The sequence below is a fragment of the Aplidium turbinatum genome, chromosome 3, assembly GCF_918807975.1.
Source record: "Aplidium turbinatum chromosome 3, kaAplTurb1.1, whole genome shotgun sequence".
Classification (NCBI taxonomy): domain Eukaryota; kingdom Metazoa; phylum Chordata; class Ascidiacea; order Aplousobranchia; family Polyclinidae; genus Aplidium; species Aplidium turbinatum.
In genome coordinates this window covers 6,331,516-6,359,192 of record NC_137474.1, presented here as the reverse complement: position 1 = coordinate 6,359,192, position 27,677 = coordinate 6,331,516, and the positions used below count along the sequence as shown (strand labels likewise).

At 38.3% G+C, this 27,677-nt stretch overlaps 2 protein-coding genes across 2 annotated transcripts; both read right to left on the bottom strand.

The window, feature by feature from the left end:
- Window positions 1-2,855: 2,855 nt before the first annotated feature.
- LOC145766228 (ubiquitin-like-conjugating enzyme ATG3) lies at window positions 2,856-11,647 on the bottom strand. Its single transcript, XM_082577897.1, has 7 exons — window positions 9,465-11,647; window positions 8,703-8,865; window positions 8,056-8,210; window positions 6,839-6,931; window positions 6,028-6,183; window positions 4,745-4,872; window positions 2,856-4,157 (listed from the first exon to the last, which is right to left on the bottom strand). Exons 1-7 carry the CDS (start codon window positions 9,534-9,536, stop codon window positions 4,001-4,003), a joined length of 924 nt encoding a protein of 307 aa, XP_082434023.1. The 5' UTR covers window positions 9,537-11,647; the 3' UTR covers window positions 2,856-4,000.
- On the bottom strand, window positions 9,610-15,402 carry LOC145766229 (uncharacterized protein C1orf50 homolog). The gene is made up of 5 exons (XM_082577898.1): window positions 15,352-15,402; window positions 14,541-14,668; window positions 13,826-13,903; window positions 12,186-12,326; window positions 9,610-11,888 (listed from the first exon to the last, which is right to left on the bottom strand). Exons 1-5 carry the CDS (start codon window positions 15,362-15,364, stop codon window positions 11,712-11,714), a joined length of 537 nt encoding a protein of 178 aa, XP_082434024.1. The 5' UTR covers window positions 15,365-15,402; the 3' UTR covers window positions 9,610-11,711.
- Between the last annotated feature and the right edge of the window lie 12,275 nt (window positions 15,403-27,677).

The following is a 27,677-nucleotide window of genomic DNA, read 5'->3' as shown; positions in this document are numbered from 1 at the left end:
ATTTAAACTTATTCGCCACAGATCTTTTATACTTGCTATTTTTCGGGCTACGGTACTTTCAGAAATATTTTTGCTGCAACTTATTAAAATCCGCTAGATAATTTATTAAAGTCATAATATATCAAGAAATATGAATATTATAGACAGTTACAGGTAAATATCCATTTGGCCTTTTTTTATCTAATATTTTCCTTGTTTGGCTTTTTTAAGTCTGCCTCGATAGTCGATAGCACAGTTGGTTAGCCTTAGCGCGTGACTTCGTGAACGAAGAAGCTTCAAGATCAAGCGGTGCTGATTCGACTCTCGGGGTGTGCGCTTGAGCAACGCATTTTAAGGACTGCTCTCCATTCAGCGGCACCTAATGGATGGAATAATTCCCTGGCAACAAGACTTCAACAATCGGAAATTTAACTCTGTCAATCTCAGTAACCGGCCCGCGTCAAAAGCCTCTACAAGTATGCGAAACATACCAGGAATAACCTATCAAAGCTCTGTCAGTCCGAGGATAAAGATTCAAAACCAAACCTTTTGTATTATTTTGGCTTTAAGACCTTTTCATAGTCTAGCATCTCCGCTTCTAAATGCTGATATTTAGTAAGAACAAATCCAAGCTCAGATTCTGGCACATTGAGTCACGACTTACAATGCTTATTTTATCTTGCTTGAGTTTGGCTTATTTTTTGCCTTTTTTTTACCTATTTGGCCTCAAGTTGGCCTTTTTTTTGGTGAGTTTGGCCTTTTTTTCAAATTTTAGTCTGGCAACCCTGGTTTGCAGTTGACAGGGTTTTGGGGCTGTCCTGTGAGGGAATTTGTACGAATGTTTGTGGTTAATAGCCTAGCTGATAAGCTCAGCTCCCAGGCTATAGGCCCAGCGCAACTACCGCATTAGTTACTATAACAGTTAGCCCAGTGAGTTCAGGCTATAAGTTTTACTCTTGTGTGTGTAGTTCATAGAGCCACTGATATAAAAATTGCATTATTGCTTACAAAAAGTGTTCAAAAGTCCTGATACTGGATCAAGGAACATTCTATTTGAAAAAGCATGATGTCTTAGAACTTAGATGCATTGCTGATAAGAGAATATGATCTGGTTAGTCAATTAGTGCACAACTGTACTGGTAGTAGGTTACCACTTATAGGCCTATGCCATGGGTGCTTTTTGCCACAATTGACTTTCTGAAAAATAACGCGTTAAAATATTTTTTGAAAGTTTTGTAATTTGCGGTGTGCGGTGCGGTACAATGTCAAAGTTCCAGATAAATTGCGGTGTGCGGAGCGGTACAATGTCAAAGTTCCTGATAAATTGCGGTGTGCGGAGCGGTACAATGTCAAAGTTCCAGATAAATTGCGGTGTGCGGATAGATGATTTAGTTGCGGTACGGTGTGCGGATAAAAATTTTGGGTTTGCTGCATCTCTAGGTCAAATATTGCAGGAATTCAGTTCAGTTGTTTCTATTTCTGACCATCATATCAAAAACAATGCACGTTAATATAGCAAAGGTTGATAAAAAGGTAGAAGCGACAAAACACGAGCGTTAAAACGTGCTTGTGACCGAAAAAAGTTGTTTAGTTGAAAGAAACTTGGCAGGGTTGCAACACTTTCAGAAAAATTTAAGATAAATAGAAAAGAAAAAACGAAAAAGTTACTAACAAAAATAAAAACAACAACACATATTCAGGCAATAGCTTTATTAAACCATATAGCTTTAGCTGATATTTTCAAGATTTGTATAAACAATTTCTATGAAGATGGGCCATGGTGCGTTATCAAGAGTGTTGATGGTCGTGAGGGGAACACATCTTGATACGTTTAGCTCATAGTAATGAAGAGCAAGGCAGGCAAAGAAAACCCCACAAAGAAATCCTACCACGGGCAAAGCCATTTTAAGCGCAACACACCATGCCTTGCACGACTCACAAAATACAGTAGTTACAAGTAGGAAACAATGACAAAAACAATTACCTGCAAGGAGAACATGGTTTTGTTTGTCGGCGGCGCCGTTTGATGTCGTAAGTCGGCTGCATAGCCGAGAGCCCTGGAACGGCAATCGAAAGGGCGCCGGTTCGACACCGCTCAGCATGCGGCTGTGTCTTTGGCAGGGCTCTTAAAGACATGCCTGAAGGTGGACATGAAGATTGGCTTCCTTGCCTTCCCGTCCACTTAATTTAAATCTTCAACTTACAGGTGTAAGCCTGGACACGACAAACAAAAAAGCGCAAAAGGTTTACCGTACGGTAATGCTTAAAATTAGTTCTTGAACAGATTGATCAAGTAGTTGTGACCGGCTTTGTGAATTTACTTAGTAGGTTTCTGTTGCATTCAAATTGCGTTATTTTTCCAGTGTGCGTGTGTATTGTTCAAATTCTTTGATTTGATAATAATGTCGTGCTTTTTCAATTGTTCAGTCGCTATTTCTCATTCATTTTTACCTAGGCTCAGTAGTAAGATAATCGTGTCATTCTCATTTTGGTTTAGTTACTGGTTGATCGCGTTTCCTCTCTTACCAGCTTCAAAAGCAGGCCTAATCCTGGGTTTCCCAGTCAACGCTACTGTAAAGACCTGACTCTGTGTTTAAAAATAGGATAAATTATTTACAAACATAGGCTTATCCTTCCTACGTCCCGTCTTCGCCAGGCTTTGTTCCAGTCAATCAACTAAAATGTGCAGATGTTGAGGTTTTGAAAACCTTCATACTTTAAGATGAAACGGAAAACAAGACCCTTTTCCCTATTCTTTCAGAGATCGCGATGAAGTCGGGTAAACGAGACCTTTTTCGATGCCACGGGTTTCAGTCACAAAAGCATGGCATGCTTACTCATACGAAAAAAGCACTGTTTACAACACTTAGTGTTGTCACAAATTTTTTAATGAGAAATACATATAGTTGAGTTGTATTGATACACTGCGACTTCTAAACCGAATTCCGTAAGCCGGTTTAGACATAGACCAAGACCTCATGTACTGTGAAGGCTTCACACCAAGTAGACGGGAATCCTTATAATAGGGATAAACACTCGGAGCATAATCTGAAATCTCAAGCAAGAATAAAACTTAGGCTATATAAACAAGTCCTACGACATACAGCGAGCAAAACGTAGAACCCGTCATCGGACAAGTGCCAGTATCATGGAAATATCTGTTAAGTAAACAGCGATTGTGCCTGGAGGAAATATATTTATAAAGAGGAATAAAATTTCAATCAAAAAAGTAACATAATATGCACGAATCCAAATGATTAGAACACAGGCTAACTCAAGCGGGAGAACAGGGAAACCAATGCTGCTGAAAATCTGTGTCGGTAAATTTTATGCCTATATCACATTGGTATTCAAGACCAGGTCTTAAAGTAAGGATCAATGAAACAGGATACAACTGTGCAGCATGGATTGGGACATTGTAACAGTTTCCATATTACACAGTAGAATTTGTCTAATTCATCTTTGCTAAAGTGGTCAATTTGATCAACTGGTCACAGTTTTGTCGTTTCCAACATGAAGCTTTTCATTTACACTTTACACATTTACTTGTTTGCTTATATGTGGTATTGAAAGAAAATAAAATTGACTTGACTTTTAAATAGTTTCGTCACCTCTTTGTATTTTAACCGTGCTTAGAAAGGGGGTTTAGAGGGGCTGGTATTTTTTATAACTTATTAAGTTTAAATCAAAAAGTTTAGACAAAGTAATATTGCAAAGGTAAAGAGCTTCTTCAGTCCAACAAAATAGCAAAAAATCTAACCAATTCCCAGGTTTACTAGTTAAAGCAAAATATGAAAGATCCCGTTCAGAAAAAATTTAAAAATAAATGTTCCAAAGTTACAAAATACGTCAATGGTCCGAGAATTATAATAACAATAGCACGATACGATACAGCTCAGAATTTAAATTTGAAGCATGTATCCACTAGTTTGCAAACAGGTGGGTTTGCTTTATTCGACACTTTTTTGCATTCCCGTTGAGGTGACGAATTAAGCGATTTCTACTGTCCGAAACAATGGTCTTATGCTTTCAAAGCAAAATGTCTTGTATAATCGTATTCGACAGTCGGGATAACAGCTTGAACAAATTTCAAAAAGACCAGCAAATACATTTTCACTTCCAATTCACCACCTCCACCCTCGACGATCTGCATGACTTTCTTCATCACGTCAGCATGCCTGAAATTGAAAGTGTAAACTGGATTCACTGCCTTGTCACAGAAGGGTGAGGCATTAAATTGACAAATGATAAACTTTATTTCAATATTAAGCTTACAGCCTGCCCTATATGTTGTAGTTATTGCTTTGCTATGCACTGAATGGTTATTTCAGTAACCATAGTGGTTGCGTCACCATCATGTAGTACGCAATTATGCATTTGAAGGAAGATAACACATTACAAGTCAGGATGCTTGAAATGTAGGGACCAAAAGTGCTATAAGCTGTGATCAGGCAGTAATGCATGATGTAGTCTAAGCACCATACACCTACTAAGTAGTAAGCAACCGGTACTGAATTTCATGATTCCGTTTTATAAATTAATTTTCACAAAGTGTGAATCTGTCATGTGGTGAAATAGTTTTATAACAAAATTTCGGACATAAAATTGCTTCGGATCTGTTTCAGATCCGGATCTGAGATATCTAGAAATTTCCAGATCTAGATCTCAAAAAGCAAAACAAGATCGGATCAGGATTCTAAAAACCTTGGATCGGTACACCTCTGAAAACTGGACATCACATCTACAATATAAAATATTATCTTACTTGCAAGGGTGTACTGAGCACATGTTGGGCGGTGGAAGATGAGGATGTGGTTCAATGGTCACTGTTTTATTGACATGATCCTGGCTGATATCCTCGTACATTTCAGTCATCGAAAGAGGTTTTCGTTCCTGAAAGGTATTTTGATGCATCATTAGTCGTCATCTCAGCTTGCAGCCCTTTGCGCATCAATATGTGTTTTTGATGCATCAGTTTATCGTAATCAATGTGATAGTGGAATGGAAACACACTAGTAGTTAAAGTCGCACTGGACAGATGACAAGAGATCTTCATGTATTTGCAGTCTGTGCACTGTGTCATTTTAGATATGGGCAACTCTGCTGGCTGACGTAAATACATAATAATAATACAAGTAGTCCCAGCTTAATAAGCCCACCTCGTGACCGGAAGATTTTGAGCTGAAAAATAAGCGGGTGGGCCTATTAGGTGGGGGACGAATTCCTGCCACTCCTTTAAGCAGAATTGACTATGGCAGACTGAACTGTGGCTAAAAGTTCCTACATCTGTTAACAACTGTGCACAACGATCGGTTCTCGAAAATTGCGTTTTTGTGCAAGTTGTGTAAACCACGAGCCGTGTTTTCTACAACCAAAGAGTACAATCGTAGATGACGTATAAGTAACGTCTGGTACAACCTAGTGAAATGAGAACCAGGTTAAACCGTTTGTGACGAAATAGTTACATTAAGAACGTTAGTAGCGTTATAAACAGGAAATTGTCGAAAGCAACGCAAAAATAGTAAATTGTGGAGCTTTTTCACCCAAATTCAAGCAAATGTAATCGGACTGGGCTTATTAAGCGCGTTTTTTGTTTTTTTTAATGGGAGTAATTCCAGACCGGACCAAATTGGCCTTAACAAGCGGGGACTACTGTAATAATAACACTTTGAAAAAATCGAAAATTTGAAACAACTTCAAAAAAGCCAACTCCTTCACACTTTTAAAACAAAAAGGTCTTAATTCACGCATGTCAAGAATTATTGGACTTTTTTCTCTTTGCAAACTATAAATGGAGTCATGCCGCGATGGAGCTTTGAATAAAGTTCCACAAAATAGAAGTAAAGCGTTTAATACATATTCAAAAATCGGTAATTCATAAACTTTTCTCCAACAGCCAATAGCACCTCATTATAACTCCGCAATACTACAATAGTTTGAAATTAGCATAAATGGTCACAAACTAAAGCCTTTTGCAATGTAGGTTTTAAAAGACATCAAATCTCAAATTAGATGAAATAAAGACACAGCACTGAATTGTATACGTACCTCATTGTATCCGGACAGCCACAGTCGGGGAGTTTGGTAATACTTATCATACGTAATGTGGAGATCGTAAGTTCTAGTTTGTAAAATCGTCCCGTCATCAACTTGAGTGGTTGCGCCATCTTTGGCTTTTTGTGCCGATACTACGTCAACGGTTGCCTGCAACAAAATTCGTTTTCGGATCAAAACAACTTTACTAGTATGGCGAGAAAAAAGTTCTTCGCTGCTCAAGGCTACGGTACTTTTCGTCTAACTCTCTTCGGTAGCATGCCGTCAGAATAAAGTAAACCTAAATTTGGTGAGCTCCTGAAGAGAGTTCGCAGCTTCGAGCAATGAAAAACCTTCATCTCGCCATAATAACTTTTTGTACCAAAAATCAACTTTCAAAATGGTGGGCTAAAATAGATTGATGGCTATTGACTTCTCCAAAGCCCAATTAGTTGTAATCTAAGATACCACAGCTGCAGTTATCGACAGTCCTTTGAAATTGCAATTTATCAAGGAAACAAATATAGTGGTACTAAAAATAACGCAAACTAACAACAAAAGTAAAAAAATAATGATTTTTTTAGGAATAAGGCTTTTTTCTGAAGCACAGGTTTGAAAGACTAACTATATCGCAAGAATAATGATGGCATAATAATCTTAATTCTTAAATGATTTTTAGGTTCATCTAAATCCATTAAATGCTTTTTATTATTGATTAGTCCCAGCGATTAAAAAAAAAACAAATTCACAAAAAAACATTTGACTTCTAAATGTTACGCAAATGAGACGATAAAAGGCGAGATTGTTGCACCACAAACTTCCCCACCTCATCCTGACACTCCAGCATTTGCTCTGCATAAGCCTCCATGTCCAAGGCCTCTTCATCATCAGTGTCTTCCTCTGACACCGAGTCTGCTTTCTGTAAATTTAAAAAGTTTGAAACGACAAGCAAGCGTTCATACTATAAGGGTCGAGGGGCTGTATTGGGTAATTGGGTAATATATTGGGTAATAATGTGGTGACACAGTAAATCTGAAGCAAAATCGACAAGGAAACTGTCGCTGAAATACTTTAGCTGTTATAAAACAATAACGTTATTTCAGTCAATTTTAAAGTTTAAAATTATCAAGCAAGCAGCCAACGAAGAAAGATTTATCGATGTCAAGCAAAATCATTGTGGAGTCAAGCAAAATCAAAAAGATGTCAAGCAAAATCAAAATCACTACGCCTTCAGGGCTACGGTCTTTCGCACTCTCTCATTGGATGCACACTGTCAGTTTTTGTTTTATGTATGTTTCGGCGTTTCGCATCCAAACAAAAATAAAATGACCATCCATCCATCCATTGTCATTGGTGAACAAAATTACATGATACATAGCTTACTCAAATTAAGATAATTTAACTAAGAAAATTATCTTAACTTTACATTTTATCTATTCTAGAAGCTTTGTAATATTTTTATTGATTTTTCGTAAGACATTATGTTCTAAAGCTTTCAATTCAAGAACGGATTTCTAGAACCTGAATATCGTTGAAACAGAACTGGTTCGGATTGCATGATTATTCACTGCTCAAAATCTAAGCAACTTACAGATAAGGTAACACAGAAACGCTGCAAACGCACAAGTCGTCTTTGTGACAAGTATTTGCAGCGTCTGAAATAAACTCGTAGAATTTGAAGTTTTTTTGGCACATTCACAATTGAGCACTATTTGCGGCTCACAAATAGTGCTAGTTTGCTGTATGTGTTTGCTCCATTACGACTTTGCTGCATGCCGCTGCTAAAGTAGTCTTGTTGTGGAAGGCATTGCAAAGAAATTTTTTGCAACCTGATGCTTATGAAGCGCAATTCAACCACTTTTAATAAAATTAAAATATAAACAATAACTAAATAGCTGATAAGCAACATTATCGAAACATTTCCATCGTAATTGAAAATTTTTACAGCAAAATTGTAATGTAAATTGTAATTGAAATATATTTATGCAATTGGTCCAACTCTGGCTTTGACATACAAAGAGAGAAGACTGAGAAGATACAAACCTCTTTGGATATAGTCATTTCCTTCACTTCATCGTGTAGCTTATTGAAGTCTGCATTGTGATGTGTGTCCACCCATCCACCATCTTCACCGTCCTCAATTATTGCTTCATTCTCATCATTGTACTCCATTTGCTTGCAACGTTTGTGGCAGGGGACTGTGTAACGATGACGTGAATTATAGGGGTGTTTAACAAAAATAATAATAACTGCACCGCATCCACAGTACAAACTATGCTTCTGTATATCACGATGGTGATAACAATATACAAGCACTTATAATGTTCATTAAAATAAACCATTTTTAAGAGAATTTGAAATTCCTTTAAACTTTCAACCTCGATAGCTGATTATCCTGTTTTTTGCAGCATCCAGATTTATAATTGAAAGTTTAAAAAAATTGGATAAAACCGACCGCGAAACAAGGAAAGTAATTTTGTATTGATCTTCACTGCTGTCATTACCCATCCTGTCAAAACAAAGCCCAGTGTACTCAATGGTAGTCGAACCGACGTCCTTCTGAGCGTCAGTCAATTACTTTCACCACTCCATCATGTTGCCGACACATGTGCGAGATACGTGATTGAGTTCAACAGTGCAACGTAGCACAAACATGAGAATGCTGATGACGTGAAAAGAAAATTGCTCACCATTCCTTGTCAGGAGGTATTGCTTGTCTGCTGGTAAAAAGGGTTTGGCTTTAGACTTATCCCCTGGTAGCCATTGCCACGTCGGGCAATGGTAGACAAGAAAATCACCAGCTACCACAAATTCCTCAGGTGTCAAATGACCGGTTTCTTTAAACTTGGATTCCTAGAACATATAAAGGTACGGTACAATGATAAAGTACATTCGAAACGATCAGAGCGTGGGAATGCGTGTTTCTATACAGCGCTGTATCCATTGCAGATATGAGTTGCTCTCGCTGCTTTACATAACAGACAGTATTTAGCTTAACCGAGTACATTATTTATAGGGCTTTCAGCAACAAAAAATTTATAATATTAGATAACCTTTATACGAGTTGATGCAAGAGAGCACCGTTAACAAGCTGTCAAAGGTAAACCACTTTATCTTTGCTTTACAAAAAAAATTGAAGCGAAGTAAAGCGGTGCTTCACCAGGTTGCAATGCAACTTTGATGTAAACCTTGTGGATTACGGGTCTGCTACTATTCGGTGAGTCCGATTCGGTGAGTCTGATTCGGTGAGTTCCTAACCTCTAACCCCTAACCCTAACTCCTAACCCTAAAACGGCAATGATAATTAGGCCACGGTACCCGATAATTTAAAAAAAAAATTGAAAAAATCCCCCGTTAAGGGATCGGACTCACCGAATCGGGCCATTCCGGTGGATTAAAGTCACATAAAGCAAATCCAACTAAAAAGAAATAAAACAAAAAGTCAAACAAACCTTTAAAACGGGAGTTAGCATTTCTGCCACACCCAGAGCGTTGCTCTTCAGCGAGTTAAAGACATTCTGCATTGTGCGTGACTTATGTTACTAGCAACATGTAATGGTGTCACTTGAAAGAATATATTCTACTTCCTACTATACCCTGAAAACATAGAAATTATTGTAAACTAATAGCTATTTAATTGTAACTGTGAATTTTTGTTTCCAAATATACGACACGTACGTCATAAAATAGTATCGGTGACAAAAAGAAAACATCCTCATTGAAAACAAGAGCTGCAGTTTAAATCAAGCGAAAAACGTCTGTAGTGCAGAATAACAAAGTTACGTAAAGTATACGAAACAAACACGTGAACAAATGCAATATCTTTAGGAGTAGAAATGCACGAGATATCAAATGGGAAAAACACAGCAACACTTTTCCTTTTTCCAACACACCACTCCCCAATTTTATTTCAAAACAATACAAAGATATAATTTTTGGAGACATTCAACCTGCCACAACACATTACTTGACGATAAGTGATGCAAACAATCGCGATATATTACTGGTATTGATCTACAAGTCCTTATCAGCCTCACTGTAAAATAAAACTACTTTGGGTGACCTAGTAAGACCTTGTGCCAGCTAGTGCTAGTGATTTACTGGCTGTACGTATTCGCCATGGTGTGCTGTTCCAAAGAATCCTTACGTATTGTTTTTTGGTGGTTGAAAATGGTCCAGAAATGGTAAACTTAAATTACTGTATATCTTGCCTTCACAGCGCCGTGTTGCAAAATCACCAGTACCGTAACCTTGGATAGAAAATCCAAAGAATCAGCTTGACTTCCTTCTAAAACTATGCTGCTTTCTTTGCGCGCTTAGCCCCATGCACATTGCACAACCGCTAGTTTTCATGTGCCCACATGTTTTAGTCACATGATATATGTTTGTTTAAATGCTTTGGCAAATTTTTTCTATGGATGTTGCATAACAACTCTGAGTCTAATATAAGAGTGCCCTTTGCATTGTTTTAACAACTGCATAAACAATAAAGAGGCATAAATTTTACTAGTTGGAATAGGAACGCAACACTTCAACGACTAGGTTGGTTATGCGATGAAACACTTGCTGAGCGATGCCTGATCAGTGATTTGCATTATTTCAAAACGTTGCACCTTACACTGAGATTAGCAATAATAGTAAACCGCCATTACTTGACAACTATAACGATAACGTGATCAAGATGTGCAAACTGCAAAATAATTAATATAGTGGCAGAAGGTTGAATGATTCACCCATAACAAATAATAATTAATCCACAAAATGTTGCATACGAGAAAAAACAACGTATTTCAAAATTCAACATTAAAAACACGTAAGACTCACTAAGCCGCAAATGACAATATATACGACATTGCAATCATTTAGAAATACGAAGCATATCTTTAGTATTACCCTGTAGCCTACATCATATATGTAAATACCGGTACAATACAAAAACCGTAAAGTTTCTAAGTTTTTCTTGTCACATGCAAAAAAATTACAGTAATCCTTTATAAAACCTTTGTAGGAACTTTTCTACTTCTTTAAGTTTGTCACACATTTTTAATACCTATCACCCACATAACCATCTTGTCAATGACACCAAATCTAACCAGTAACCTAACAGCTACAACATAGTGCAAATGAGTTACCTAAGCTCCTATAATACTAAGCATTACTTAAAAAAACTCTAAAATTACACAATAAAATTTGCATCAAACTAATTCCCACCATTACACTAAGCTGATCCATTAATTTCAACCGTTTAAAAAAAGTTGTATTTTTTCCATTTTATTCACAAAGGTGTAAATTTAGTTTCTTTTGTTCAATCTTGTCACAGACCTGCTTTCAAAACATGCCCTCAAAACACATAGATATGCATCACTGATGATCTCAAATAAGGGTGAAACTCAAATGGCTTAATGGGCTTAATGAAAATATTTTAGCACTGCTTTAATCTTTAGAAACCTCCTGTGACACACACTTCAATATAAAATCGTAGCAAATGAAATACAGTATATGGCAATTATATAAAGTTTCTTTGACTGAGAATGGTACCCAGAACAACCATGTATATATATTGAAAAAGATGGATTGACAGTAAAATGTAATGGTGCAGAATGACCAACCATTCCTAATCCCTATACTGTACCACTTTCAACAATAATTAGGTTACAATTAAAAGTGAATTAGAAAGTCAGAGTCCTAAGTCACAAAACTTAAAGTTGGTCATGCGATTCATTGGTAAGGGCAGTTTGAAACTGCTGCTTAATCAATTTCTCTATCATGGCATTGTCTTCTTCACGTTTTTTGATATTTTCAAATGGAGTCCACGTCAAATCAAACTCCAGTTTATAGCAAGCTAGAAACTCGTGTGGACAACTTGAACCCCATTCCTGAACAAAGACATTGATGCATCAATACAGTCATACAAAATTACAAATTCCCCTGGAGGGTAATAGTATTGTGACAAATATTGCTTGAATTTGGATTTTTTTTTAATGTAGAACACAAGAAAAACACTCAATGGTTATTTGACTAAAATCAACATAAAATAAACTCGTTCCAGCTTTAATTGTAAGTTAAAATTCATTATTTGAAAAAGATAGCACAAAAAGTATAGAAAAACTAAATAAAAGTAACTATATGGGCATTAAAATACCACACATATGTCAGTCGTCAAATAATCTCACCTCAGGTGAAAGCATAGAAAAGTATGTTTGTCCAGATTTTCGCTTATAAAGATAATACAATTTTCCAGGTATTTTCTTGAAATTACATGCAGCATGATGCAAATCAGCATCTCGTTTTGTTTCTTCCAAAACATTACGTGCCTAAAGTTGTATATTAATTAGCAAACTATAAAACACAAATTGTTCAACAGCACCCAAACAAGTTGAGAACTAAAGTCATAACAAAAACATTGCATATATCAACATTGTAAAAATTTGTAACTTGTAAAAGTCTGCATATCAACATTATAAAAATCTGTAACTTATAAACCAAGTCAAAAAGTTTGAAAAGCTGGGTAAAATTTTGTTGAAAATATTCTAATTGTCTGGCATAGTAGATAACTTGGTCTTGATTTTCCTATTTAATAACGACTAGTTACTCAAAAACTACATATGCCATAGCAGTCAAGAGAAAACAACTTTAAGATGGACAAACATGCACAGACCAAACACAAAAGAGCCAAATTTAAAATCACAAATTTCTTTGTAATTTTAAATTCATTTTTCATTGTAGCAAAAATGTTTTTGAGAAACTTTTGAATTAACAAATACACAATTGTTTAAATCAACTAGGGTCTCAAATACGTGGCGCGAGGACGTTTAGGTGCGGTCGCAATGCTTTTTTGAATTTTCAAATCATTAACAATTCAAATTCACTCTTACTCACTGTTCACTTGATAAGATAATTAATATTCACAGTTCACACTAAAATTGCTGAAAAAATCTGAAAATAGTGATCAAACTTCACACAACTATTAAGTGCTAGCCCAGTGTCATACCATTTTCCTGCATACGAGAAACCCGTCTTGTTACATCACAATCGCATTGTCTATTCACTTCTTGTGCCATTATCACAATTAGCAACTTTGGTAGCTCATTTGCTACAGTTGGTTATTCAAGAATTTAGTTTTTTATGCGCTGTTTGAGAGGTTGTTGCAAGATTTTTCCTCTCCAGATCCAAGTCATTTCATTTGCACTTTTTTATTTTTACAGTGTTTTCTATCTCTTTGTTCTTATTATTATTTCTTTTTTATAATCTTACGTTTATGATGCGTTCTCACTACGTTTTTTATTGCACTTGTACTGTGTTATTATTTTTTGAAAGGTGATGGTTTGTTTTATCAGCATGGGCAATGCACGGGTACAATAGAATACACACGTCGAAAAGAGCACAATAAACATAGCCAGGTTAGAGATTTAAAAAAACGAGCCTGCTAACCCGGCAATGAGTGGTGTGATTTTGAGGTGGTGATCTAACCGAGGAAGGTCCACCAGCTTTGGTAGCAAGCTAGGCTGCAGAGGTGCCAGTGGAAGGAGAATATGGATCGAAAATTTGTGGACTGTAGCACCCAATTGCAAAATTTAGAATGGCGGAACGGGCCAGGAAGACAGGCTTAACTTTCCGCTATGTAAAACGGTATTGCAACCTTCGAGTTAATTGACAAATATTCATTTGGCTCTCAGAGCAATTTGAGTTTGAGAACCTTGGTTTAAACATTTGTAATTGTCTGATTTAAAATCTGGAAGAAACATATGCAATTTTTGTTTATATTTTCATTCATGATGCTAAAAAGTAAACATTATTGTTCACAGTATGGTACCTGCTCTTGAAGATGCCTCATTTGATCTAAAATAGTTCGAAGCTTGCTGCTTGCAGCAGCTTGAATTGAAGAGTCACACTAAAAAAGTAAAAAAAAAATTTAAACATTTTTATTACTAAGACTTTTATGTTATGATGTATAAAAACTTTCATCAGACATACAAACATCTCCTAGATTCAACAGATTAATTACTCAATGATGCATATATAGTAGTGATATTCAAATAAGACTGAGAATTAATAACATGAGATTTTAAACATCCTGAAAAGTGCGTAGCCGGTCGTTTGGTCGACAGAACGTTTGGTCGACAGACGTTAGGTCGACAGACATTTGGTCGACAAGACATTTGGTCGACAGGACATTTGGTCGACAAGACATTTGGTCGACAGGACATTTGGGTTAGGTTAACTAACCTTAACCCTAAAATGAATCGTTCTGTCGACCTAACGTCCTGTCGACCAAATGTCTTGTCGATCAAATGTCTGTCGACCAAACGTCCTGTCGACCAAATGTCTGTCGGCCAAATGACCGGGTACCGAAAAGTGTGGGTCAACAACATTAATCTAAACATATTTTTGGGCTAGAAATAGTAAGAAACACTTCTCAAAAGTTGTTGGTTAGATTACACGAAGGCATACAATTGTGTGTCTTGCTAAAATGAAAACAATTAAGACAACGATAATCTAAATATAAATGGAAAACAATTGTCACTTACTTGCTGTATTTGTTGAGCCAAATCAATTAAATCTTCTTTGTGTTTTGGTTTACTTCCTTCTACTAAATGAGCTCTTCCACTAAAATTTCCACAAGTGACAGACGACAAAGCTAAAGATTTCTCTTTCTCTGAAGCATGTAAAAGGAATTAATGATTGATAATTTTAGATTGCTAAAAAACAAGTTTTAAGCTTTATACACTTAATTGCAGCTTTAGAACACGACTGTACTTCACATCATCAAAGCTGTAAACCTAAGGGAGCTGGTATACAAGACCCCCCCCCCCCCCCCCCCTGGCAACTGATGACAAAGAGGAATCGACCAAAAGATGTGGATTGAAGTGTGTGAACAGTAAAGCAAAGGTAAAGTAGTTTCATCCTATGTTGGTTGAGTCCTGTCTTTGTCATGAGTCACCAAGTGGGGGAGGGGGGACTTGTATACCAGCTCCAATCTAAGCAATCGCTACGTCACCTAAAGTGTCACATTCTGTATGCACAACTCTTTTGCATATGTACAATATATTGCAAAAAGCGTGCGCTGTTGTGGCATTTTGTAGCAACATTAACCACTTTCTAAAACCTACTAACAAGACCACAATTTATTACTCTTTGTAGCTAACGTACAAAAAGTAATGCTACCGGTACTAGCTATCAGCTAACACTAAATTTCGTATTTTAGTTTATTTGTTTTGCTGACAAAAAACAAAATTCTATACAACACAAATAATTTGCAACAAGGATGGCAGCGAAAGACTACCAAAGTCAGTCACCACCCTCAGAAAATCAAACCCAAACATTTACAATTAATCCTACCTGAATTGCTCATTGTCACCAATACAAAACTTTCAAAAAATTGCAGTAACAAATATATTTATCACCTGTAATTACATCTAAAATTAGATTTTCAACATAACGATAGGTTTAGCAAGAAATTTTATTTTCTTCTTGTCGTAACCCACCCTTTTTTCTTCTTTACAGCTCATGCTTCTTTTACTCCCTTGTTATTTGTGTATTGGTTTACCTTTTCGAAACCTACACAAGTTTTTTTCTTTACAGCTTATGCTTTTTTCTCTTTCTTGTTAAATCTATGATCAATCAATAATAGTTTACAAAGACAGTGCTCTGTTTTGCAGAGATGGATCATTAAGAACTGGCAAGATCATGACAAGAATTTGATTTTTGCAGAAAAGCAGGATCAGGTGTCCAGAATTCAAAAGTTTTTGCAGCAGATTAAAGGTTAAAAAGCAGTCCAGCGTATAAACTTACCAGATATTATTCGTTATATTTAGCCTATGTATGACGTGAAGTGAGCATTAGTTTCAGTGTGCATCCAAGTTCAAAATGGCATTGCTATTCTAAATTACATTGACATGTCATTTAGAATTCACTTTTTTAAAGAATAAAGTAGGCCTGCTGTGTAATAGGGTTGCCAGGAAGTAGAGATGTTTATAGAAGCATTGAAAATTGGCAGGATCCTTTATATTTCCAAAACTATGGATCAGGACTTGTATATACCCATCGGATCAGGATCTTGGAAAAGGTAGATCTCTGGATTCTCTGCTCAGTCTGCTGTTCTGTTCTGTTGACCAGACCTGCTCCCTTTTAACCAGGTTGCCACATCTCAAAATCTGAAAAAAGCTACTGTATATCAAGTATCAACTTCAAAATGAAGCCAGCGCTGTAGGTTGAAAATTAGCTAAATATTTTTCTGTGCAAAAAATTCAATTCCTGATGTCACACGATGTATATTAAAACGAAAAAAGTTTAATAAAATAAAGAAAATTTGTAATATTGACACTTTTGCACTCAACAGCTTTGAACACAGCAAAATACCTTAACTGTCTCATCAACAACATTCTAATTTTTCTTTTTTAACCTGAAATACCAGGAATGAAATTAGGTGGAAACACGCATTTTGCAAATTAGTTGAGACAAACATCTCATTTCATAGTTCTGAGTCTTCTACAGAGTTTGCCAACAGTTGTTATAATATAATAATAATTTATTTGCATCAGACAAAGCTGTCCATATCCAAAACAAAACAACAAAATAATACACAAACTGCATATGCACAAATAACGAACAACAACAACGAAATAACATCAAAAAATAACAAAATAATACACAAACTGCAAATGCACAAAATCTCAATAAATAGGCTATCTACTGTTACAAGTTTACAGACAATGGTACGGTAGCGTTACAAGTTAGAAGAACTGAAAGTATTGAGAACGATAAAAACAATCAGATGACATGGCAGCCATCAAAACTAGTTAATAGCATACATAGAATTATTATAATGAAGACGGTAATTTGATATACGATGGCAATCAGACCTCATCAGGGAGGCAACAATAGAGTTAGACGATACTTCGCATCTTCCAACAAAAGAAAAAACATATTTACGAAGTAATGCATCAAATGTTATGATGTTACACAAGACTTGATGTTCACGTACGCTATAGTTAAAGAGATCTTGTCGTATGATTCTTCTTAGATTGAATCTTTATCTCCCGGACTGAGAAAGGTTTTGAACCACTGACACATGCCCGATCACCGCGTTTGACAAAGTGAACTTATAAGATTCCATTTATTGAAGTGTTGTTGTCGGTAAATTATTTCATCCACCAGGTGCCGCTGTCCTTGAAATGCGTTGCTCAAGCGCACACCATAAGTCAAACTAGGACCAGAGCCACTCGCTTTATCCTGCACTTTCTTCGTTCGTGAATTCAGGTTCTCAACCCAATCAGCAATGGGGCGGACGCCGGACAATGCATAGCTATGAGTATGATAATGACATAGCCTAAGTTACACAATGTCACATGTAAATTTTTGCAACACGTTTGCGTTTTGGCGATTCTACCTTTTTCTAGACCTCGGTTTATGTTTGGCATAGCCTATTTTGTTTTTCGTTGTGATAATGGTCAGAAATTAAAACAAACTGAACTGATGTCTTCCGTGGCATCGAGGGCCTTGCAGCGTGTTTTTGAAAATATCGCTTCTGCCCGAATTCTTAGATGATTCAAGCAAATTTGCCTGCATTCTTTTGCGTGGCTTAGTTTATAAACCAGAGGTGGACATCCGCTACTTTAAAAGTTGCATGCTAGCCTACTTGCTACCGCTACTTCTGTCTTAAACTGAAACAGAAAACACTTTATTGTGATGTCAAAATGATCTTGAACTTTCAACGTCGGTATAGAAAACACGTTCGAGTAGTTTGTTCGTTGCCTTCCTGTCAGTAGGCCTATGGGAACTGGAACGTGTGCCACTTTTGCAGTGTAGCCTACGGATTGGCTATACAACTTGCATATTTCGATCATGTAGGCCTATTCATTTATTGATAGGTGAAATTTATTGTTACACATCTTTCAAATACACGAACCTTTTGAAATGCGAGTCGCTGAGTCACACCTTTTCCCACAGAGAAATGTCTCTGTCTCAACCGCAGCACTGGAAGGAATAGGGAGTTGCATTTGGCGAAGAGCGCATAGCCTACACGCTGATTGGCATCGCAGTTGCCAGTTTCGAGGTTTTCACGCAGTACTGTCATGATCTTGTGTTAAAGTGGTTGCAAGTATTAGCCCGAGATTTTGGCGCTATATATAGGCCTAAGTTATGACTTGGTATTTTTTAACTCAGCAATAATTTCATTGCGTTTAGTTGATGAAATTTTGTATTTTTTGACTAAATTTTTAGATTACATTTAAAAATGGCTGACAAATAGGCCTAGGCTACTCTCAAAGAATGAACATTCACATTCTTCACCTTGAGTCAATTGAAAATTATCATTTTATACAAACTGAAATGTTTCGGTTCTTCTCAAATAAGATTTAAAAAATTTTGCGAAAAAATAAATTATTTATTTTTGAACGCCTATATGCGTTCATGCATGACATTTGCAGTCTCAGCAGAAGAAATGTCGTGTAAATCGACGATTTCGGTGCTTGGCTTAAATTCATTCTGTACTTCCAAGGTGCTAAAAAACGAAATAACAATGGATTTGCGACGATTCTTCACAGCTTGTAACTTTGCAACGCCTAGAAAATTTATAGCCTAAACTGTTTCCCTTTACAAGAAAAGTACACAGTTTTAGCTAGAAATGTCTGTTTGAAGAAACTTCAGATGAAAACTGCTTTTAAAAACGTTGAAACAGAACTTTCAAAAGAGTTGCAAGTAAGTAGGGGGACTACAAAAGTAGTGCGCTACTGCCCACCTCTGATCAGAGACAAGAGAAAATAATCTTTTCACAACAGCATTACTCGCAAGGGTTGAAAAACAACAGACAGTTGTTACGGACAATCGTTCCCCAAATCAAACGTCACATAAAACCGTTAAGGTCTACTTAACCTGGCGTCTTACGTCAAGGAATATTGCTAAAAAATGAGCAGAGATTGCATCATCTCTTCGAAACACCTATAAAACATTGCACAATCCTTTTAAACACCTGTGAAATTGCATAACAATGCATATGGAAAATTACGTCACAGAAGCTGGTTACGTGCATTTGAAATATCGCAATCAATTCTCTCATTTTAGAATCGCTGTTGGAAAGGTTGGTCGAAATTAAAACTGTTTTGCTTGTGCTTATCAACTAGACAAAATTTCCGTCTTTTCTTCTCAGTAGGGAGACTGGGGTAAAGTGTGCAATGGGGTAAGATGAGCAACCCCTGTTTTTGGAAAAACGAGTCAGAGGAATTTTTTTATTCTGGATGTATCACTCATAATGCCACTTCATTCAATGTATTTGTTATGTCCACTGAGAATTGCATTTTACAATGGCACGCAATTATATCAGATTATATTGCTTAGGCTATGTCGAAAATTCGAAATTTTTATTTTTTTGCCAAAAACTGAATAACTTTATTGTTACACTATGTAAATCAAATCTGTTTTTTTGTATTGGTAAGCATGAAGTGTGAGGATATTCAATAAAACGTTCAGATTGGTTAGTCCTGTAGTTTTTTAAATATTTGTAATTTTGTCACAAAAATCAGGATGGGGTAAAGTGTGCAATGCTAGTTGAAGTACTGTATGTTGGAGCAGTTGCTCAACTTACCCCAAAAGAAATAGCCTTAGCTTATTTAATGTTTGAACTGTTGAATTTGTGTCTTTTTAGGTTCGTATTGGATAAAAAAAACAGTGTTGTGTTGTGAAGCATAGCCTAATGCCTCGCAATTATACAAACAAACTGACAGGGGAATGCTTCAACTTAATCGAATTGCTCAACTTACCCCAGGTCATTCCTCAATTTACCCCATACAATTTATGCCGGGGTAAGTTGAGCAATACGCGAATAAGCATCAATATAAAAAATATAAAAATCGCAAGGTGATAAAACTCAATCTAAAATGTAGCTGATTCACTAGTGCTTTAAGTTCACCCTATTAAAATTTTCCAAAACAAACCGTTCTTTTGTAAAAGCGACTTCAGCAAAAAGGTGCTCATCTTACCCCACCCTCCCCTAATCTGTATTGTGGTGACAAGTTTTAGTGCGAATGTATTGCGCTCCTTTTTCGACAGTCTGTGGCTATTTTTTCTTGAAATACAATTCGTGAAAAAGACGTTTTCAGAAGAGTATTTTTTTGGTGTCATCGCATACAGACGAAAGGATTCGGGAATTTTATGTTATAGGCCATGGCCACCTAAAAATATAGCCTGATTAGTCACATTTTGCAAAAATTTTCAGGTTTTTCTAACTTTGGGCGAACGTTTAAATAAATTTTTCTAAAAATTAGATTTTTACGCTTACTTTATTCTTTTCCCCAGATGACACAATAGGTCTTAACATCCTCACATGTTGAAAAACAAAGAAAATTTGATTTCGAGGATTTTAGTCAGACTGTTAATTTTCAATAACAGTCTGATTTTGCGTTTTTCAACTTACTTTTTCTCATTTGCTACTGCTTCCCCAAGACAACAAAAAAGTTTTATGTCATTCGGAAACCGCAAAAAGTAAAAGCATCTCAGAAAATGTCAGTCAAACACTAGCAGTAGCTGTAATCAAAATCTGCAAAATGTGACAAATCAGGCCGCATCTCCAGGTGGCCATGGTTAGGCAGCAACTTTCCCACGAATATATTATGGTTTTCCGCTGTGACCAACAGTCAGTGTTGGGCGCGATAACTCATTTTTCAGTTAAGCGATAACGATAATCGATAAACGAAAAATGCCTAAAGCGATAACGATAAATCAAAAAAAAGTTAAGCGATAACGATAAACGATAAATTATCGCCGATAATGTCCGATAACGATAATTTTTTTTTTCTTGATTTGCGCTGCCCCACCCTATGCAGCACGAACTGTTTTCATCAACATGACGAAAAATCGAACATAATGTACTGTAAAGGGACAAAAGTTTTTGTAAGTTATGCATGAATAGAATCGCAACAGCGGCAGTAGGCATCGAATCTTCAACCTCTTGATCCAGAATCAAACCACTGAGGTAACCGCCGTGCTTATAATTATACCTTCAGATACCAGTTGGATGCTTTTATCAATTGAGTTACACTGCCGCTTACGTGCAGTAGGCAAAATAATTAAATCAAATGAAAATACCATAAAAAATTCCAAACTTTGTATTTTGCTTTCTACGGGCTGTTTACAGCAAAGTCAGCAATAAATGAAAAAATTCCAAAAAACGCAAAATGCTTGAAAATTTATCAGTAATCTTAAGCGTTATTGGTAGTAAAAATGTGCATACTGTGAAATCCATCAAGCTTGTCAAATTAGTCGTGTTTGTTCAAGAACAATAACATAATTATCGTAATTTACTAATAATTTCAGACAAATTTTTCTGTTTTCTTTGTGAACACCATCATTAAAGCAATGGCAGAACGCTGAGTTGTTGAGATAAGAATTACAATATAGGCACTGTATTATTAGTGGGAATAAAAATATTTGATTGAGCGTTGGCTATGTCGCATAGGTAAATCGTCGTCGTATCCAGGCTTACGCCCGGTGGTTGAAGATTTAGATTAAGTGGACGGGAAGGCAAGGAAGCCAATCTTCATGTCCACTTTCAGGCATGCCTTTAAGTGTCCTGTCCTTTCGATTGCCGTTCCAGCGCTCTAACCACTCGGCTATGCAGCATTGGTAAATGAGAAAGGTTATACTGTATTTAGCATAATTTTACCACGCAATTCGATACACAACTGTACTGTATGCTCATGAGCGGTGTCGAACCGGCGCCCTTTCGATTGCCGTTCCAGCGCTCTCACCACTCGGCTATGCAGCATAGGTAAATGAGAAAGGTTACACTGTATTTAGCATAATTTTACCACGCAACTCGATGCGCCTATTGTCATGCAAAAACTACTACAAGATGCAAGAAGTGTGATGTCGGTCTGCATGTCAAATGCTTCAAGCAATATCATATTCTGCAATGACTTGTTTCAGTTATGGTAGCGCGAAAGACCATGTTTCCGATGTAAAAGCAGCCTCGTATTGCGACACTTTCATAAACCACTTGCCAATTTTTTTTGCTTCGCTTCAAAGGAATCTGTACCGCCTGTGCGCTTACATTTTAATTGTAAAATTCACTCGCGATTGCCGATTGCAGCAAAACAACAAGAGACTTGTTGCATGCATTTCATTGCATTGCAATTTGCAACTCTAAAAATTATATACAATAATTTCTAAAAATTATTGTATTGCCCCGTGTACACCAGGGTTCAGTTTTGTCACCTCTGATATTTGCTATTGTGGCTGACGTTGTAACTGAAGGAGTGAGGGAGGGCTTGTTGGTTTCATAATCTCATGCTCAGTTCCGATTTAATCATAATTGTTTATGCCTGCTTTCTGACCCTTTACGAAGCCCTTGTTTACATGGCAAGTTTCGGTCGACTGCGTTGCCCTTCCCAAAATAGGCTTTATGCACATTCCCGGATGTTGTCACCGCGATGATGTTTTGACGGCGAGGCGGAAGATTCGAAAGCAGTTTTATTTAGGGTTTAAATATTTATTATCGTGGAAGTCATACAGTATGTAAGTACACTCTTAAACTAACTTAATGTTTATTTTCTTTGAAAGGGATCAGTAACTAATTGATATCGGATTTGTATCATACTGAAAGATCAATGTAGATGTAATTGCCTACTGGATTCGTAAAAACTAAATGGCTGCTGGTGCTACTGCTCACTAAATCTTTTATCCCTTTCCTCTGCTATACCCTATGCTGGCCTAGTCCATTACTAGCGCTCAGTTTATAAATTCGTGACTTTGGATGGTGCTTAACTAGCCCTCTTATTCCACGCCCTGCAAGCTCCCTGGTCTCAGTGGGGCTAAGCCCTGTTTTTTAGGTTTTGCTGTGTGTTGGGTCCCCCTTATTGTATTCTCTCTGTTTAATGTATGTGCGGTCCGCATAACTACTATTGGTCGCCAAATAGAATCAGTAACTCAACCTGTGGTGGTTACATCATATCAATTATTGATTTCTTGCGTACCCTGGTAGGCTACGGTACGATTGATTCATGAATGTGTGTAGTGGCTGCTTTTGCTGTGTGAGTTGAATGTCAGTCATTCAATTTCTTGTGTGAGGTTGCAGTAGTCTAGTTCGGTTAATTGTGGCTGAATGCGCATTAATTGATTCTACTCCAACTTACATAATTTTTGATTTACTGTTGTGATCAGTTGTAGCTCGCTTTGCTAGTTGTAAGCTGCTGACTCGTAGGTTATTTCCGAAGGGAATTCCCCTGGTTATTTCTTGTTTTTGTTTACTGTTGTGTTGTCTGGCTTATCTGTAGCCTATATCTACTGTAGGGATATATTGCGGCTATTTTACTTTGTTAATACTTACTGGTAGTATTTGTTTTCATTAATTTTGTTGAACTCACTATGGATAAGCGCCATGCTGAGTTGTCTCTCCAATTGGAGGAACGAGAGTTAGAACTGGAGCGCCGCGCTTTGCAGCTCCAACGCCAGGAGATGGCTTTAGAGCGCCGGGCCTTGGAGCTGGAGCGTCGACGTTTTAAATCTTCTCTGACAGGCGATGGCAAGGTTGAGTCAGAGAAGGCAATAGGTGAGGGGGAGGGTTTACTTCGTGAGGAATCTGTATCTCGCCATGTGACTGGCGATGTCCCCCTGTCTAAAGACGCAGTTCCGCCAAAAACAGAGACAGTTGTCAATCTCGTTGGAAATGAGAGTCACAGTACTTTCGAATCTTGTCAAGGGGAACTGCACCGTAGCGACAAAGGGCTAGACGTTTCTAGCGAAAAGGACTTTGTTACCAGGAGCCATGCCGACATGGATTCGCGGTCTGTGTTGCCTGGTGAACGCGTCACGGCTTCGCATTGGAATTCGTTTGTGAATTATGAAGCCAAGCGTAAGGATGCTCACTTGGAGTGCCAAGCAGAGTGGAATGGCTGGAGAGCACCACACCAACCCATGATGATGGGATACCAAAGAGATTCTTATGGCCAGCACAGCGCAGACATGAGGTCTGTGCCTGGCTACCAAGGTGTTGGGAGGCACCTGCCCGTAAGGCATGAGTCCACAGGTCTGGATACCTCATTGCATCCGGCAAATTCACAAATTGAAAAGGTTGTCGGTGCATTGCATTCAATGGCAACTGCGGTCTGCCGCGCCCAGGGTGGTCGGGTAACAGAAGAGAGTAAATTTGATGGTACGCCAACAGATTATTATCGCTTTGTCCGATATTTTGAGAAACATGTCATTCGCGATGTAAACGATCCAGCTGCTATGTTGGACCTTTTGATCTCTTGCTGCACTGGGAGGGCACGACGCAGCATCGAGCAATGCATTGTCATGGAACCACCAAGCCTTGCTTACCACCATGCCCGTAACACACTGTACAGAAACTTTGGCATGATCGACAGTGTTACCACAGCCTTTATTGAAAAGATCATAAATGGACCTTCATTTAAGGAAGGGAACACGCAGGGACTATTGGATTTGTCGCGTCAGATGAAGGATTGTGAAATGACTTGTGGGGGGAGACTAGATTGTGGGTTGAACACACGTCACACCCTGACAAGTATTGTGAGTCGTCTTCCACCCAAGTTGCAGGATCGGTTGATTGAGGTCTCTGTTGAAGGGCTTACATTTGCTCAACTGGCTGATCAGATTTACCAGTATGCTCGGATCCAAGGTGGATATTTGGCACAGGCTCTCAACAGAGACAAGATTCAATCGAACCAGGAAAGAAGAACCAAGTCAGGCAAAGGTGTTCTGTCATATGCATCACAGGGTTCAGTAAGGGGTGGACCTCATACTGCTAAGAGTAGCGTTGGTGCAAACTATTCTTCAGAACCATGCGATTGGAAGTGCCCTGTGTGTTCTAACGGACACCCATTGTGGCAATGCAGGCAGTTTCGTCGCATGGCTGAAGTGGACCGACAACGGACAGTTAGAGCTGCCCAGTGTTGTTTTAACTGTTTAGAGTTTGGACATCGTGTACAAGAGTGCAAGTGGGACAGGAGTTGTAAGCTTTGCAAGGGAAGACATAACACTCTGCTTCACCGCCCTCAAGATGACAGGAGTGGAAGAAAGTATGGAGCCACAGAACCCATGAAACCTGGCCAGGACAGCAAAGAGGCCGGGTCCTCTACCTCTTCCAATTGTACTTCTGTAGTAACCTGCGCTAGTTCGGGGCTGCGTGGTGCAAAGAGTTATATGGTACGTCTGAAGGTGGTACCGGTTACAGTTTGGAGCCCGGATAGAAAGTCACAAGTCGATACTTATGCCTTTCTTGATGAAGGCTCAGACACCACCCTCTGCACAATCGACTTGATGAAGCGGCTTGGGATGACAGGCAAGAGTGTGGATTACTCCATTTCAACTATGAACGGCGTCAGTCAACAACGTGGTTACAGGTTGCAGGGTCTGTATACACGTGGCATAAAAGAATGTAAGGGGATGGAGATTGATGCTGTATTGGCGGTTCCGGCATTACCTGCTCTGGATGGAAGTATTCCGAATGCTGATGATGCTAGCATGTTTCCAGATGTATTGCAAGGCGTTGACATCCCAGAGCTGGCTGAAAAGTCAGTTGACCTTTTAATTGGTGCTGATGTGCAGGAAGCACACTATATGCATGCGTTTCGCAGAGGCCGGAATGGTGAACCAAATGCCATTCGTACTGGCTTGGGTTGGACATTGAGTGGTCCTGTGGGACATAATAGTTCCAAGGCCTTGGTGCATGTTAATTTTATTCACTCTGGTAGTGACATACTGCATCGTCACATGCAGCAAACCTACGATCATGACTTCAATGATGTTGGTGATCCAGATGAACTTGCCATGTCCATCAATGACAAACAAGCGCTGACTTTAATGAAAGAATCGGTCAAAAAGGTGGAGGGACATTATCAGCTAGGACTACCATGGAAAGATGAGGAAACTACACTCTCTGGCAACAGAAAGGTTGCCGAAAAACGCTTGAACCACTTTCGGCGTAGGTTTGGAAAGGATGACGAGTTCTTCGATATGTATAGTCAAAAGATCAGAGAATATTTAGACAACGGATATGCACAAAGGATGCCACATGATCAATTGCCTCAGACCAACCGAACATGGTACCCCTCTCATCATGCTACCGGTGAAAAATTCCGCATTGTCTTCGATTGTGCGTCTAAGTTCAGGGGCACTTCTTTAAATGACAACCTACTTCAAGGCCCAGACCAAACAAGCAATCTGATTGAAGTTTTGCTTCGCTTTAGGGAAAAACATCCAATGATCTTGCCCAGCCGACACCATGTGACGCGGCTGGTGATTGAGTTTTATCATGTTTGTAGTGCCCATTGCGGCGTGCTTCATACGCTTAGTGTGTGTAGGAAGGCGTTTTGGGTGATTAAAGGTCATTCTACTGTGCGTCGTGTGTTGCGTGAGTGTAGAGTGTGTCGTTTAAGAGATGCTACAGGGGGTCAACAAATCATGGCACCACTTCCAAAATGTAGGGTTACCCCTGGTAGACCAGCGTTTGCTTGCACAGGAGTGGACTATGCAGGGCCGTTTATGACCAAGTCTGGTAGAAGCATGTCCAAACGTTACTTGTGTGTGTTTACCTGTATGGCCTCTCGGGCTGTACATTTTGAAATTGCTTATTCCCTCGACACCTACTCATTCCTTCAAGCATTTCAAAGATTCGTAAATCGAAGAGGCATGGTTGAAGAACTCATAAGTGACAACGGCACATTTGAAGGTATCAAACGGTGGAACCTTGCCCATATTCAGAAAGGCATCAAGTGGTCTTTCAATGCCCCATTGGCATCACATAGAGGTGGAGCCTGGGAGAGATGCACCCGATCTGCCAGGAGAATTCTGCATGCCTTGGTCAAGGACCGAACTTTGAAGGATGAAGACCTAATAACACTTGTTACCGAAGCAGAACACATTATGAATGACAGGCCGTTGACAACAGTTAGCGACGATCCCGAAGATTTGGTGGCTCTGTCACCTAATAGCTTGCTACAAAGCAAGCTTGATGCAAGCATGCCATGTGATATATTTACATTTGCTGACAGTTACCGTAAATCATGGCGGCTAGTTAACTACCTTACCGACCAGTTTTGGCAGCGTTGGTCTGCAGAATACATGACATTATTGCAAACCCGTAGCAAGTGGCAGAAGCCAGTTCGAAATCTCGCCGTTGGCGACGTGGTCTTGGTAATAAATGACTGTCAATCCAGAGGGTCGTGGCCCAAAGCGAGAGTGACGGAAGTGTTTCCAGATCAAGACGACGTTGCACGCACGGTTCGTCTAAAGGCTGCGATTTCAACCTATGTGCGTGATGTTCGAAAGGTGTGTCTTTTGGAAGCAGACGTTTGAATCGATTTCCCTAGATGATTGGACTTACTGATAGAGACAGTTTTATTATTACGCGCGCGACACGAACATTTACGTAACTTAGTGTATGGTATTGTTGCTTGCGTTTTGTTTCCAATACGTTTGCCTAGCTTTGCTTTTGTGTTCAAAACGACCTCAGGGGACCCACTTCAGAGATCGTAAGTATTTTCCATAGTTATGCGACATTGTACATTTGAAACGTTGTATTGTCTGAACAAGCTCATGTAATAAGAGCATTCGATTATTTTCTCTTGGGGAAAAACAGCTACTTCTACCCCAGTAATGTTTTTGAGGCCGGTATGTTGGTTTCATAATCTCATGCTCAGTTCCGATTTAAT